Source organism: Acanthochromis polyacanthus, chromosome 16 (genome assembly GCF_021347895.1).
Source record: "Acanthochromis polyacanthus isolate Apoly-LR-REF ecotype Palm Island chromosome 16, KAUST_Apoly_ChrSc, whole genome shotgun sequence".
NCBI classification, from domain to species: domain Eukaryota; kingdom Metazoa; phylum Chordata; class Actinopteri; family Pomacentridae; genus Acanthochromis; species Acanthochromis polyacanthus.
In genome coordinates this window covers 11,669,493-11,686,239 of record NC_067128.1, presented here as the reverse complement: position 1 = coordinate 11,686,239, position 16,747 = coordinate 11,669,493, and the positions used below count along the sequence as shown (strand labels likewise).

Sequence of the window (16,747 nt, the reverse complement as noted above, 5' to 3'; positions counted from 1 at the left end):
ACACAAATTAATATGTGTTTTCGAAACAATGATAATCATATAGAGCACAATATATAAATAAAAACGGTTGTCCAACATAAAATGCTAATTTTTGCTATGTATGGAAACTGATGGCCCATCCTGTAGATCAGCTGGTGTTTGATCAGCAAGGGTGCAGCATATAAAACTAGAATGCCATAAATCACGAAAAAAGAAAAAGCAAACATTGAATTTCTTTGATGTGCACGTTCAGCCAACATGTACGATATTTTTCCAAGGTGTTACCAATCTGGGAAGAAAAGGTGACTCAACACCTGGAGTTCAGGAAAAAACTCTGAATGTTAGTCATGTGACCGTTGAGTCTCTAATGGCGTCACGGATGCACCAAGACCTGGAGAATTTTTAGGTTGTCACAGAGTCTGGTTGGAAATAACAGGTCATTTCTGACTCATTTATAAGTAAGATTAAACAAATGACTTTGATGAAATATCACAATTTTATGGTTAATTGGTCAACTTTCCTGACAGAAAAGCACGTTACATGCGAGTCAAAAATTTTACAACTCTGTATTTTTACACTTTCTAGCTCTGGAGTCATTTTGGCTATTTTTTTTTTTCTTCAAATAACACATATTTTGAGGTTCAGAGGGTTGACATGTAGGTAACTTGGAGCTACATGTAGAGAACGCACAAATTTCTCCTTCTGATTCAACGTCCCACACACACACTTTCACTGGGTCTGTGAAGCTCTAGCTGCAGTTGAGACGGCAGATTTCACCCACCAACAACTGTCCAACAACACAAGAGGATCTGCGTTTAAAATCACAGCCCAACCTTCAGGGAGAACTACAACCAGCCACAGGAGGAGAATGCGTGTGTTTGAATGAAAACAGCTTCAAACACACACGCTCTCTGCTGTCCGTTAGTTGTTTGGCTTCCTGCCAGGCTGAAGTCAGCGAGGCGTTCACTGACCCAGCAGGAAGAGAGTGAGTTTATGGACATGATAAGAGACCCTGTGGGCCAGTCACAGCTCAGAGTTTATTTTCAAACACCTTGAAACACACACAGCTGACTTCTGACCTCTGTAGCCGTTAGACACACGGGAACAGCAGTTTTTTTCTACGATCATAAACTAACATTGTGTAAGAAAACAAATCTAAGCATGAGGGAAAATAAGCTGCACCTTCCACTGTCTGGATGCAACTGGATGTAAAATATGCGTTCACCATTTCAAAAAGAGTCCAGTTTTATAACTCAACAACAGAACTCTTAGCCTGAAACTTTACATTTCAGGAAATCAATGTATAAAGAGTTTTTAAAAAAATAATCTTATAGCTTACTTTGTCTCAGCGTTCAAGCTTTTGAGGTTAAAATAAAATTGTGAAAAAATGAAGTCTGTGGGGATTTGTGAAAAACCTGCAACAACTCACCGAACCAGCGGCGTGCAAACACTCGTCTGAGCCGCCGATCGTCCACAACGCTTCTGAAGGAGATGCTCACCTCCTCGTTTGAACATGAACACCTCACCACAGCAACATCTCCTCCTCCTCCTCCTCCTCCTCCTCCTCCTCCTCCTCCGGCCAGAACCCGCCACATGCTCCTCTGATACCCCATCAACTCCCAAATGATCGCCCACACACCACTTCTCCCCAAAAATTCAAAAAGAGAACTCAAAACAAGCCAAACAGTTGAAGGAGTTCAATTTTCCCACAGCTTTAACGACGCCTGAATGCTCCACATGTGCATCCAGTCCAGATGTGACTACAGAGCTGAAGTTTCAACACACAGGGAGAGACGGGAAGAAGAGGAGGGAAAAAGGAGGAGTTATGGAAGGAGGGATCATGGGAAGGGAAAGAAGAGGGAAAGAGCAAACAGGAGGAGGAGTCACAGAAAGAATCGTGAAAAGACAAGAAGGAGGGAGAGTCATTGAAAGAAAGAAGAGGATGTCAAACAAACCAGATGTAGCAGGAAGAGGAAACCTGTAGCTCAGAGTGAGGCTGCCATGCATGGACAGGTGCAGATAAACAGCGTACATCTGTGTTGTATATTAACCGACACACAGCCACAGGTACGAACCACTGCTCATCAGTCACACATTGGTCCTCCGTGCTTCTACTTTTTAGTTTTGTGGCCTAATATTTGCCTTAACACTTACACGTCACACCTCCCCTAACACACCCTGTCCAACGTTCAATCTTCTTAACACACAGAACCGGACGCTGGACTCAAATAGGAAAGTTTTCTACTTCCCTCCAGGTGTGGCTCATTGCACATGCTCAGTGTAACACCAAAACACAAAATTCACTTTTTTGAAAGTTTAACAAACATCAAACCAACATGAAGTCCTGCAGAAAGAGTCAACCATGGTTACAACTTAAAGTTTTACGGATGTCCATGAGAAAGATACTTTATTTGCTCGGGCTGGACCCGAATATCCGGTTGCGACGGTGGTATCCAGATACTAATTTTGAGATCCGAATATTCACCCCCTCCACCCCCACCCCATCGGACAATGTCGTGCGAAGGGCATTCGTCCTGTGAATTCGCCCGACGTGTCCTCCCTTCGGGCATTACTATAGGAACCGATTTTAATATTCGTCTCACATACTTGTAAAAACACAGTTAATTAAATGTGAATATTTTCAGAATGTACTTTTTTGCATTAAAACAAAGGGATGGTTATTTTTTGGTTAATATGCTCTGCTTAAACTGCTTTTACACTTGAGATGAAATTGGGCTGAATATGTCCCCTGAAATCTGCCAAAGGAGGAGATGCAGCAACACAATGTCAGTGACTCAAATCACTCCTGCTAGTGAATCAGGAAGCTGCACTGCTGGGACGTAGGAAGAAAACGTCCCTGTAAGCTCTGAACTGTGTTGTTGCTGCTCAACGTGGAGCCACTTTAACTGCTTAACACAATAGCAGAAGTGATCAACTCAGCTTAGCTTTGTAAATCTACATCTAGTCACTAACAAGAACTAAAGCTGTCAGATAAATGTAATCCCCCTCTGACGGCCTGCTGTCGAACTTCAACTTCACTCGCTTACTCTGTGACCTTCAGGAGACTTTGATCTCAGCGGGAGATGGAGGAGGACAAAGCAGGGTTAGGAGGAGGGGAGGAGAGGGCTGACGGGGGTTTAAATCCATCATCATATTAATATTCAAGGTTGGTATTGTACCACTGAAAGACATTACTGCTTCTCACACAGAGTAAAACTGAAATTAAAACCTCCCCCTCAGGGTTAAAGAAAAGACAGAGACATTAGGACTTGATCTAGAAAGGGCTGCAACTAATGACGCGTCGACTAATCGTCTGAGCACGACACGTCATCAAAAGCGGAAGTGAGCGCGCAATGCAACAGAAATCGCCATCCGACCGGAGCGCGGAACATGGACGGACATCGGCGCTGCATCGTGCATGTATTATGTATGCACGACACAGTGCAGACATCCGCGATCTATCGTAAACACGGATGTCAGCGTTTACTATACAGCTGTATCTAAATGCAGACATCCGCGCTGCATCGTGTATACACAATATATGCACGATGCAGCGCCGACGTCTGTCCGTGTTCTGCGCTCCGGTCGGACGCCGATTTCTGTTGCATTGCGTGCTCACTTCCGCTTTTGATGACGTATCGTGCTCAGACGATTAGTCGACGCGTCATTAGTTGCAGCCCTAGATCTAGAAACTGACAAAGTGACAACTCTCCTGCAAGAAACGCACATTTCATACCATCATCATAATATCTGCAATCAATCTGTTGTTTACTAACAAGGAAAGATTTCATTAGAACTCCAACAATTAATCAATAAGCTGGTAATTGTCCATTTTGACAGATAAACATTTACTCAACTAATCTCTTCAAGTAATATTTTGATTACAAAAAGTATAAATTCTTTGATTCTCTAATTCTCAGCTTCATCAGTGTGAAAATTTTGCTTTCTTTCCTCTTCTAAAACAGTAAATGTAGAGTCAGACATAAAATGACCACAAACTGCTATAAAATGACCACAAACGACACAACGACCACAAAAAGATGCAAATTGATAATAGAAAAATAAGCAAAATGACCAGAAACTAGCATAAACTCGCCCTAAGCAATCCCAAAATGACCAGAAAAAGATGCAAAACAGCAGCAAACAAATGTAAAATTACTAAAAACAGACACAGAAGGACCACAAAAAGACGCCAAACGACCACAAAATGACATAAAATGACAAGGAAAAAGAAAATAGTGGCTGAGACACCAAACGCAGTCAAATATGAACTTATCTTTCCTGTTTTAGTTCTTGATCAATGAAGTCCATTTGTGGCCTTGGTCCAAATGTGACTTTTGTACCACATGAACCTGTTCATAACAAATGACTTTATCTGGTCAGTAGTACGCTTTTGCCATCAGAATTTAGAATAAATTACTAGAAGTCCTCTGATTAAATCTCATTTAAAAAGCTTTTAAGTATTCTTGAAAATCTGCTCCTGTGTAAAAGAAAAAAAAACAGATGAAAGTGCCAAGAGGATAGGCCTGGTGCAACATTTTTGGGACCAAAGAACTAATCTACTACTCCAGAAATCAACAAATTACTCATTAATGAAAAGAACCATCAGTGCAGACCAATATTTAAAAAAGCAGGTAAAAACTCAAGAAAATGTAAAGTCATCTTTTAAAAGACACAAAGGGAAAAAAAACTCTATTCTACAAAGAAACACTGAACACTATGTCATCATGAAAAACGACAGTGAACGATTAACTTATGAGTCTTTATCAGCAGATGGAGTTCGCTCAGAGTGATCGATTATCAATAGTTGGCTATTAACTTAAGGGTTGATAATTAATCGATAGAGTTGCTGCTGAGGGGTCAGATCTACCTGTAAGGATTTGGACAAAGTCCACCTGCTGATAAACACCATGATAACTGTCTGAAAGCTCAGAACACAAAGATTATAAGGAGCCTTGTGCTAGATTTTCTTGAATTTAGACTGTTGCACTTTTCCGAGGTGTAAATTAACTTTTATTTGTCCAAAAATCTAGCTGTGCGACAGCCCAAAAGTCTCTACTTAAGTTCATGTGCGTTAGTAGAATCACCAAAATGCACTTAACAGATGAAAAGTCCTCATTCTGCTGTAAAATGTTACATATGATGATTTTGGATTAATGTGCATGTTGCATTTTACTGCTGTGGCATTTTAACTCTTTTATATATTCTTTTTCATAATGTATGATATTCTCTAAACAACTAATGGATCAATGCAGAAAATAACCGACAGATTAAATTACAAAGACAACAATCATTAGCTGATCTGTGTTGCTGATGACAAGCTGTTTGATTTGATATCAACGATGGGCCGGTTTGTGTTTGAATGCTGAAATGAGAGAATATGTAAACAGTGTGGTGTCTCTGCAGCAGCATCTCCTCCTCTGTCTGCATTGTTCTGGGTTTGTTTGTTTGTGTCACAGAGCGTTTTAGAGGGGCGGGGTTACGCTGCAGGATAATGGCCGGCTGTTCTGGAGACACAACGGAGCTCTTTAACCCACGACGTCTCGACATGATGCGACAGCACGGATCCACGCTGTGACTCCACACGACTGGCTTTGTCTGCTCTATTTTTAACCAGCAGAGGCGGACATAAGATCAGAAAGACCTCTATGGAATATAAAGTGTATTTTAACTGGTTCAAATTTAAATCCAAAAGGCTCAGTATCTCAATTCTGGCGTCTCAATCACGGACTTAAAATAGCAGATTTGTAAAGGGAGTTCTGTGTTGTGTTGTCAGAGAACAAAGATTTTTGATTTAAAATCTGTGATTTACATAATAATTAGAAATATCTGATAAATTTATTCCCTAACTGTCACCTTCAATCCAAAGCTGTAGCATAAGCTGCTCAGATAAATTCCCAAAGGATGAACTGACAGACTTTTGTATGTGAAGGTTTAAAAAATGAAAAAATTACCTGCACATTGTAAAGGAGTATATGTGGTAAAAAGGCACTAAAGCATTTAGCAAATCACAATATCCATATTAACTGAAATTACATTTAGTACTCTATAGATTTAAAAATTAAAAGTCTTTCTTATTGTAGTATTGTACAGCAAGATTTTTAGAGTATATACTACGGTAACCTTAATGTTGAACACAGTCTCGAATTTCCCTCAGGATTAATAAAGTATCTATCTATCTATCTATCTATCTATCTATCAAAAAGCCTCTAAACTGTGCTGATAATTAGTGAAGTATGACCTTAAGACCCCATCAAAATTTCCTGAAAAAGATCTTTGTGATTTGGATTCAGAGGTGAAAGATTAATTAATTGTGTACGCCAACTATCGATTTTAATCAGTTTCACCTGATTTTACAGTCCTATATTTAATAAACTGTCATTTTACAGAATCATGGTTAATGTCTTTAACTGAGCAGGACATTTGTACACAGTTAAATGTACCAACACTTTTTTATTCAGCAAATTTTCCAACAAGACATGAAGAAAAGGTGACTTTGATAAAAATCCCAACAGATCAGCATGACACGTGGTTCATTCAAGGACTGGGAAAAAAGTAGAATATTTAACAATTCTCTGTGTTTAAACAGTTTATAGCTTCAGTAGGTGGAGTAATTTTGGTGTTTTTTTTTTAAAACTTAACGTCGCTTTTCAAATCCACCAACAACTTTCGGGGGTCCGAGTTTTAATACCCAGGTTTTGTCTCTTTGAGACACATCAGATGTTATCCCTGCTGTGTATTACGACATTGTTTCTCATTATGTGTTTAAGGAGCAGCTTCCAGTGGATTAGAGCTGTTCATTGATGAACACTGAGATCTGTTTGGCTAGTACTTGTCAATGTTCTCATTACACAAGATACATAGGAGGATTTAATTAAAGTTTCACTGCATTTTGCTCCACAGAGGTTTTTGTTCAAAGATTTTCTTTCAGTAGAAATAAAGTGGACACGATTATACATCTGTGGACTCGTGCTTCCCTTTAATATTTCAGTTTTGCCCTTGTTTTGGAGACCTGAGTTCCCCGAGTTCCCAAAATGACAGATTCCTCCAGATTAGTGGTTATTTGACGTGACTCATGATTGGTTGGTTTCACAGGAAACAATAAATTAGCGTCTGAGGAGATGCACCGCTTCCTGTCAGTGTGGCTGATCTGCAATAGGCTGCTGAGTCAGACAAGTTGAGAAACTGCAGCAGGTAAACAGGAAGAGATTCATATCTGAGCGTTTCTCTGTTCTCTGGGGGAGGGAGGGATGGGGATTACTGGCGAGGTGTGTCAAGAGATCCTGCGTGCCTCGAATGCCTTGTTCTGAGAGGATTAACCCCTCGTTTCCTGGCAGGTCACTGACCAGGAGTCGTTCAGACCCCTGAACCTGACCTGAATGCTTGCAGCTACAATCTAAGAGCTTTATCGGTAAAGTAGAACCGTCAGTGTCGGAGGCATCTGAAACTTTCAGCACCGATAATCAATAACACCGATGTTATAAAACAAATTCTTAGATTTACAAGTTGAAAAGTTAATTTCTCTAATATAGACCTAATGTTTGAAAAGGTTCACCTTCTCTCAAAATAAAATGACATGAATTTATTGAAAATTTGTCAGAATCTCAGTTAATTATTACTAGATAAGACTAGAAAAGATTATTACTAGATGTCGAAGCCGTCATTTTTACAACCTGCTGGACTAATTAATGATTACAGCTCCAGGGTTTTACATGTTTTCATCATCTCCATTAAATAGTTTTACAATGAGCACGTATGTTTATAATCCTCACTGCTGTCAAAGACATCTTGAGGTTCTCAGTCTGTGCTTGTATTATGATGTTGTAACAGGAATTCCCCGCACATCGGTAAGTTTCAGCATGAATGTTTGTGTAAGGTGAGTAATGAAGGTAATGAATGTAGAACGTGGTGTCCTCAGAAGCAACGGAAACAACTGTGCGTTTGTGTGTGTCTAATCTGTAATAATGAGGATAAAGCAGCAAGATAATCCAGCACAGAGAGAGAACCAGTGGAGATTACACATTACAACTAACAACAACACAGCATGCCCTAACAGATACGACCAATCAGCTGTTCAAATCTCCATCAGCTGATTTAATCAACAAAACAAGAACTGAATGTCTCTGGGAAAGTCTGGGCTCAGCAGTTGAGGAAACAGCGACAGAATTTGTCCAGGAGAGGTGCTCCACATCCATTTCATACAGCACTCTCAGCACCGTCTGCAGCACATGTAGCAGAGTACATAGGACTGCTGAGCAGATAGCGGTGAGGAGTCAAGCGGTGTCTTCACAGTAAGCTAAGAACCACAGGTGTTTTTAAAGCATTGCCTGAAAGTTAAACTCATCTATATAAAATTTTCCACAGACTGACGTGAGCTGAACGACAAATATTTGAGATTTCTTCTTATAAAAATTAAAATAAAAAATATAGAGAGAAATTATTAAATATCAACCCTCTTGTTGTCTTCATTTACGGGCATCAAAAAATATTGTTTCCTTGTCTGAAAAAAATCCAAAAATTCAGCAAACATATTCCCCAAATTTCTGAAAATTTGCAAAACCTTCAGGAAGAACATTCCAATAATTCCTTAAAAGTTTCCCTTAAAAGTTTCATTTTTAAAAATCCCCCAAATTTGGCAAGAAAATTCTTGTAAATATTTTCAAAAAAAGAGTAAAAATCTTCCAAAAAAAAATACTAAAAACATCTAAAGTGATTACATATACACATATTCACAAAAAAAAAAAAACATCCAGGAGATTTCGCTGGATTTTGGTTGATTTTTTTGTGAATGTTCTTAGAAACATTTTTTAACATTTCTGTTCTTTCCACCAAAAATGTTCAAAGATTTCCCAAAAATTTTGAAAATGTGGACATAAGAAGTTTCACTGTAAAAATGTTTTTTCTACATTTTCAAATTTTAAAATGGGCCAATTTTGACCCACAGGACGACACGAGGGTTAATTTCAGTTCTTCAGAGCGATACATACAATACACAACAGTAGAACAGCCACCTGCATCATTTCCCCCAGGTGATTGCTTTATTTTTAATGTTTTAACTACATTTATTGGATTAAACTTTCGAAGAAGTTTTTGCAGAAGTATCTTTATAGTGTTTATCAGTACTTTTAATGCAGTAAAAGATCTGATTACTTTCTCGAGCACTGTGAACTACCGAGTCCAGACTTTAGGTCCAGAATAAAGACACAAATGCAATGTAACATAACCTAAACCACAGATTACCACAATTCACTATGATAAACCACCACAGCACAAACTAGTTCATTCAAGTATTGTACAAACCAGTAAAGACCATGACAGTACCACTTTAAACCAGAATAAACCCTATAGTCTAGAATAAACCAGTTCAAAACAGTATATGTATGAGTATGAAACCTGCGGCGACGATGTCAGCACAGTGACATCACAGCACCTGTCTTATGTAACACAGTTAAAGTCAGCCGGTTCCCATGGCGATTAAGAGTCTTGTCATGTGACCTGAGATTATCTTGGAGTACAGATACGCACACAGACTGCATCCAATAATCAGATCAATATCTCGTGACAGGACAGTTTTCTGCAGGCATTTTCCTGTAAATTTTAACTGTCCATGAGGCTCCTGTGAGGGTGGCAACCGTTGCTATGTCGACAGGCTCCATTCAGAGCTGTGACATTCAGCGAGCTATATGTGCAATCAGAAACTGACTCTGGATCAGATGTTCAACCATCAAAGTGTTTTCATCCTGCAGGGAGGCCACCAACCAAACTCAGAAAAAAACCCCAGCTCATTTTAAAAAGTTCTCAAATTACTGCATCACTTCACCCGTCAGTTCTCCTTGTCTGCTGTTGCCATCCACATTTTAATTTTTGGTCGTGCATAAATGCCGACGGTGATTTACATCCACTTTACTGAAGGTTATCAAAGTCAAACATCTGATTTATTTACACAAACACAACCAGCTTAGTCAACCACAACGGAGGGAGAATACAACAAACCTCTGGAGCAGAAACACATTTCTCTTTTTCCTTCTTCAATACAAGATTAACTGAATGTCACAGAATGTCTGCATATATAACAGAACAAACCTTAAGACCAACAACAGTCTGCTGCCTTCTGTGTTGTCTCACCGCTGAGACTAAATATAAGAAGTGAAGGTCGTGAAGTCAGCAGGTTTACTTTCTGACAGTTTCACTGCAGGAGGTTCAATCTGACATTTCTTCTGTAAAATTCCCACCTACCTTAAAGAGAGCGCAGTCTGCAGAGCTGTACGACAAGGATATGAAAGGCAAACTGAAACCAGGACTGTGTAGGTTTTGAGTCTCCTCAAGCGTGTTCAGGTCTGACAGAATGCACCTGCAGCATTGACGGAAGGGGGCGGGGCTTAATCCAATTAGCCTCAGAGGGACGAGCAGAGCGAGATGCCACCTGCTGGACTTCACTCAACAGAGCTGCCTCCTCCCATTGAGGGACATGAGAGTTAATCTTGTTTTCATTGTCTTTCTTAAGTGTTTGTCATCACTTAGCAGCAGGTAAACAAGGTTTTTACCTGCAAACACATCATGCAGCAGGACTACAGCTGATTTTATTAGTACACTATTATCTTAGTCACTTTGTTGTTGCTCACAGGATGAACCAGCACATCTACTGTTCCCATCAGCACAGCAACATGTTTAACAACAAACCTACAGACTGCATCATCAACATCATTTGTGTCTTCACTGTGAAACAGGAAACACAACAAGCGTGACGTCACCTCCAAGCAGCCGGACTCTGCAGACAGACGGCCTTTGTCCTCTGAGACAGTTCAGATGTGAGCGCTGCTGGTTCCCTCCACCACGGAGAAGAAAGACGGCTCACATCCACACAGACAGCAACAAAGACTGATCTGTGATCAGCTCAGCCTGTGAGGACACAGACAGACCTGGAACTCAGGACCAGACTGAGAACTGGACCAGGATCACTGCTACTGTCCCCCCACCAAAGTAGTGGATCTTCAGGACTCCATGTGGCTCTCTTCCCACACTGAGGCAGCTCTATGAGCGCAGCTTCTGGAGATTTCCATCCAATCCCATGATCTTCCTCAGCAGACAGAGATACCCTCAGAGAAACTTGAGTCTCAACTTTTGAACCAAAAACGAGGACTGCAACAGTCAACCAATTGATCAAATCAACAGGAAATTAATCTGAAACGATTTTCATACCGGCAACAGTCTGATGGAAACCAGTAAGAACCAGGTTCTTAATAACAACAATTCCAGATCAAATGAATTCACTTTATGCAACTCAGCAACAAAAAAGCATTTCATGGATGAACCAACTGTTTGTAGAATCAACAATTCATCAACAGAAGATTGATCACAGCCATTATTCTGGCAATTCATTAACTGGTTTGTTTTTCAAGCAAATATTATAAATATTTGCTGTTTTCAGCTACAATACAAATAAATAATATATTTGACTGACGGACAAAAAAGGAAATTAAGACCTTTAAGTCCTTTGAGTGAAAGTACAAAAATACTGGAAGTTGAAGTTATTTTTTGTCATTCTTCAGTGATGGTAAAGCGTCATTCAGGCCCACCCACCAGTGATTTACAGAACTATGGTACAAATATGACAGAATAAAGACTAAATCAAAATCAGCTATGCTACAAATAGCTCATAAAATAGTAACTTATAAACTGTAACAGCTTTCCTGTCTGAGTTGAAGACGTGATCTGCTGTTATATCCTGATCAATCCTGTCTCCATGTGATTATTTAAAATTACAAGTTAGAAATGAAGTTACTGCTGTTCGTCATGAGCACATGCATGAAACTCTCTCTGTGGAGACACTCAGATGGATTGAGCTGCTGTCTGAAGCTGCTGGCATTTAATAAACTCAGAGCAAACAGCTGGAATCAACAAACTGAACCTCAGCTCCTGTTAACGTTGTGTAAAAACCAGGATTACATTATTACTGAGGAGTGTCGTTGATCTGACCTGTTCTGTTTTCAAAGCAGTAAAGTTTTCTTTTGTGGACATTTTAGTTTGTAAGAAATTTGTTGTTTTTTTAACACAAAGTGAACAAGACAGTCTTTTATCTTTGTGATGTTTTTGGACCAATATTGGTGCAGAAACATGGAATAAGTAACAAAATCCTTTCAAACAACTCAGAGTACAGTAGGTTGCTAGTATGTGTCTATCCATTAAAGCAACATTATGCAACTCAGACTTGTGCCGTGTTGAAAGAGATACAAAAAAAAGTTACTAAGCCCAACCTAGTCAGAATGCCATTGCAACTTTTACTTCTGCTAATTCAGACACAAAGCCAACTTGTCAGGGTGGCAGTATGGACTACAGGTCTGAAAGGGCCTTCAGATACCGCTGGATATTTCCATTTATTCAAAATAAAAGCCAAACACAGATCATGAAAGAACCGCACATGCGTTCAGAGAGCTCATAAAAGACAGAACAGTCTTTCTGTTGACTCTGAACTGAAACCACAACAGAGGATGTGGTGAACATGAGGAAGCGGAGCCTCTTACCTTCACCCATGGAGACGTGGGGGGAGGAGCTGAGGGATCCTTCAGGCATCACCTGCCAAACACACACAGAAAGGAGATGAACACTAAGACATGGTGTCTGCTCTGACTGTCACACGGGTGAGGATCTTCAGGAGGTGAGGATAAAGAGAGAGCACAGGTTCAGCAGCAGTCAGCGAACACATCAGACACTTCAGACATGCACCAGGTGAGCGTGGTGTGGTCAGATTCACCTGAGTCTGCAGTGTGATGTTGAGGGCAAAACAAAAACCCTGCAGAGCGAGACGAGCTGTGAAGAACCGGAATGACAGAGACCTGCTGGTTTCACACAGTCTGACGTCCAAATTCTTTGAATTGTTTTTACTGGTTTTTTTTAATCTGCTGGAAGATTTTGTATTGAGCTGCACTGGGAAACATTTGGCATTCATCATTTCAAAGCTTGTTTTTCTTTTCTTTTCTTCATGTACCGTTAGAATCTGTAGGTAACAGGATTTATTAGGATCACAAATTTATGGCCATCACCTCATTACAGCAGATTTGTTGTAGCATAATCAATTAATTGGTTGATTTAAAAATGCCAGTAAACAGTAAAAAAAAAAAAAAAGTCAGTGAGTTTTGTGCATTTAAACAGTCATCAGATCTGTTGAACTGAAACTGAGAACATAAAACAACTGATCGATCATTAGGACGGTTGCAGATTCATTTTTTATCTAAGTTTATGTCTCTTTCTTTTTTCACTGAGGATTTTTTTTTTCTGCTGTGAATCCTCCTGTAAAGTAGCATTACACTATGGATTAATCAATTAACTGTTTTGTCTTTAAACAATGTAAAGTTAGTAAAAAGCCAAGTTTAAAAAATGTGTGCAGTTCAAATGTTTCACTTTTTTCAACAAACAATTAAATGCCTAAAATATACCGCTAATTATTACACAAATAAGAAACCAAAACATCTGAGATTAATTTTAAATAGCAGGTACTGGATGTTTTTTTCTTTACAATAACAAAAACTAGGAATCAATTGTCAAAATAAATAAAAGGGTCAACTCATTATCACTCGGACAGAAAACATCAGTTCAGAAGCTTTCAGTTAATCAGTCATCAGAACACTTTAATGAATTTTCTACCCATTGAATAAATTGACAAACTTGCATTTTCCCTCGGTCCCTGATGATTTTTACTTTGTGCTGTGAATCCACTGATCTGAGTAAAGCCTCATTTATTGGCTGCTGATGACTGATCGATTCAACTGATTAGTGGTGATGGATGGGGTAGGAGTCTGGTTGCCATGATAACCACTGCTGTCAGCCTTCAAGTCTTTGCCATAGACTGTACAATAAAGATGAAATAGTCTATGGTCTTTGCCTGAGGCAGTCAGTCTGAGCATGCTCAGATTGCAGCACTGATCAAGTTATACCTGAGCTGGTTACCATAGCAACATATTAATCCATGAACGCCCACTGATTCATCTTACTGCTTTTTTGCAACAGTGACAATTAAGTTTCCTATGAAACGATGTGAAACAGACTCCATTTAAAAGTGCTGCTTTTAGGATTCTTTAGCTTTTCTGCACAAGGACACGCATCACCAGACTTGGTCTTGGGGCCTCTCTGAAACAGATAAACCCATTGTTGTTTACGGCTGGATATATTTCACCTGGCATCTTAATCTGATCAAATCTCTGAAGGGTTCAGACTTGTTCTAGCCGCCGGCTGTTGGGGCGTTTTATTGGCGGAGGGCTCCGACAGAAACTGGTTAAAGTTTAAATCTACTGAAGACAAATGCTCTGTTGTGTGTCACATGTAGGCCGAATTAAAGGCTGATCCCTGTTGATTCCAACAGTCATGGGGTTGTTTCAAAGAGTCATGTATTTTTTCAGACGAGCATGTAATCTTTAAATATCAAGTTTTACTTATGTGGTTCTGCATCAGCAACCCCACCTACAAGCTCGTGGGGAGGCAACCGAACTCCTAACTTTTTGCAGCTGTGATTTGATTTAAATTAGACTTACTTTTAATCAGAAGAGGCCGAACGAAACGCACAGTTCTTCTTTTTACATGTCCCGAGGTGTCTGAAGTAAAAAGCAAAGCAGAACCGGGACACTTCCGTGTAGATTGACGGATAAAGCGGAGAGAGTGATGAGAAGCACGGTGAGGACTTCACATCAACACACACCGAACAGCGAAGTGTTTCTTCTGAACTTCATCTCCTGACAACATGCAGAGAACTTGTGGACTCACCTCAGGCTCATTGACAGGCTGTAATAAATCCTCCAACGGTCCGCTGCAGTTTACGAACAATAAAAACTCTTCAGTGTTTCCCCTAAGTCCGTCTGGAGCGCCGCTCTGCTTTCCTTTGCGCATGCGCCTCGTTTAAAAAGGAGAAAAAGCATGACTAAAGTGTTTTGTTGTCCTGTTGCACACTCATATGTCTGCGGTTCTGAAAAGCTGATGTATTTAGATCAGATTCTATAAATTCTCGTGTACAGGTACACCTGAATTAAATGCAGGCGGGCAGCAAGGGAAAACAAAACCATATAAAATCTGAAATAAAAAATGACAATGACTGTGATTGCAGTATTTTTACCACCTAAATCAGGTCATACATTCCAGCCAACAAGATGTTTTTTTGGTTTGTTTTATGTTGTAAAACCCTGTGACGCAAGTCAAGTGTTTCAAAACCTGGAATTGACTGTGTGGAATGTGATCACCATCCCAGCATCAAGAACAGCAATGAAAGGAGCCTTTTTTTTTTTTCTTTTTTTCTTTTTTTTTTTACTGGATTTGACATACAAAACCAGAGGACCTAGCTTGAACCAGGGACTATGGGGAGTATTTTAGATTTTGCACAAATAGGCTGCCAAACATGGTTAAGCTAGATAAAATCAAAGTTAAATAATGATTTTAGTCCACTACGACTGAAATAAAGCACATTAAAATGAGGGACTGGACAGTTTGAGTGTTACACCACACGTCTTACATTATTTGGGTCAGAGTGGGTCTTGCTTTGAGTTGGCTTTATTGCATGTAGCAGATCAGTTGTAGCTTCTTAATCAGGCAAATTTCATCTAGTTATTAAATTTCTTAAACCATTCTATTTCTGAAACTAATAAATGACACATTTTTCTATCAAGTCAGGCTGAAACAACTTTGAAAAATGATGGAAATTTTTTAAGTTAATAGGGTTCCTAAATATTTCTGTCCTTTGTACTGAACAGCTCTGCTCTTAGGAAAAGAAACAAGTTTGTTTGTTAAAATGGACTAAATTAAAATTAAAGTGCTTCACATGGAGTTTTAGCCAGCAGGGGGCAGCAGAACTCCACAACTAAAACAGAAACACCACAGAGTAAAAGTCCTGCAGCCCTGTGTCCAAAACAGTTTAGCAGAATTCTTCCCTTTAAAAAATAAACTTTTCATAGATAGCTAGATAGATAGATAGATAGATAGATAGATAGATAGATAGATAGATAGATAGATAGATAGATAGATAGATAGATAGATAGATAGATAGATAGACAGACAGACAGACAGGCATTTTATTCATTTTTCTTTCTTTTGTTTTTGTTGTAAGGTGGAAGTTCGCATTGTTTTCGATTTAAGGCTTTCTTTTTTCTGCTTTGTGTTTGACCTGGATGCTATTAAATGCAAACATCACCTTGTTTATCTGTGATTATAATATTAAAATGAAGAATCCACAGCACAGTAGGCTCCTTATTCCATCCATTTATTTGAATATTTTTGAATGTTCTTCAGAGAGGCCCATCTCTGTCTCCTCCTGCTGGACACAAACAAACTTAACAACTTTTCTAACTTCAGTCTGAACCAGATATTAGGAGGACGTGGAAGAAAACTACACAAAGTTGAAATAAAAACAGAATAAAAGCCTGTCGACGTTGGTGATGTTGAAGTGTTTGAGTGCAGCAGAGTCAGTAAACAGTCAGTTGCACAACAGAGAACCAGTTAAACATGAGGTCATCAGACAGAAGGCGAGTCTCAGCCTGTCGGAGGACAAAGAGACAAACAGAAAACCTCTGAGCACCAACAGCAGGAAGCCTTTATCACCAGAGCTTTACTGCTGTTGGCTCTTCAGGTGCTGCCTCATTTCAAAATAAAGATTTCTGCAAATATTTCTGGGATTTGTAATGTCAAAATGCCTGAAACATGTTTTCACCTCTGAGTTATAAAATGTAAACTAATGGAAAAATGGTGCATTTGTCCGTTTAAGAGGAAATTTAAAGACAATAATGAAAAGGTT

At 39.3% G+C, this 16,747-nt stretch overlaps 1 protein-coding gene across 3 annotated transcripts in view; it reads right to left on the bottom strand.

Moving 5' to 3' along the window:
- LOC110964004 (pleckstrin homology domain-containing family G member 3) overlaps positions 1 to 14,849 on the bottom strand; it is a 35,550-nt gene extending 20,701 nt beyond the window's left edge. Inside the window, exons 1-2 of one of the 3 annotated variants that reach the window (XM_051960876.1) lie at positions 14,734 to 14,849; positions 12,501 to 12,552 (exon numbers count right to left, since the gene is read on the bottom strand). In XM_051960876.1, the coding sequence (XP_051816836.1) occupies positions 12,501 to 12,549 (49 nt within the window). In that variant the 5' untranslated portion in view covers positions 12,550 to 12,552; positions 14,734 to 14,849. The other 2 variants (XM_051960877.1, XM_051960875.1) reach the window with 2 other exon arrangements.
- Positions 14,850 to 16,747: the final 1,898 nt, after the last annotated feature.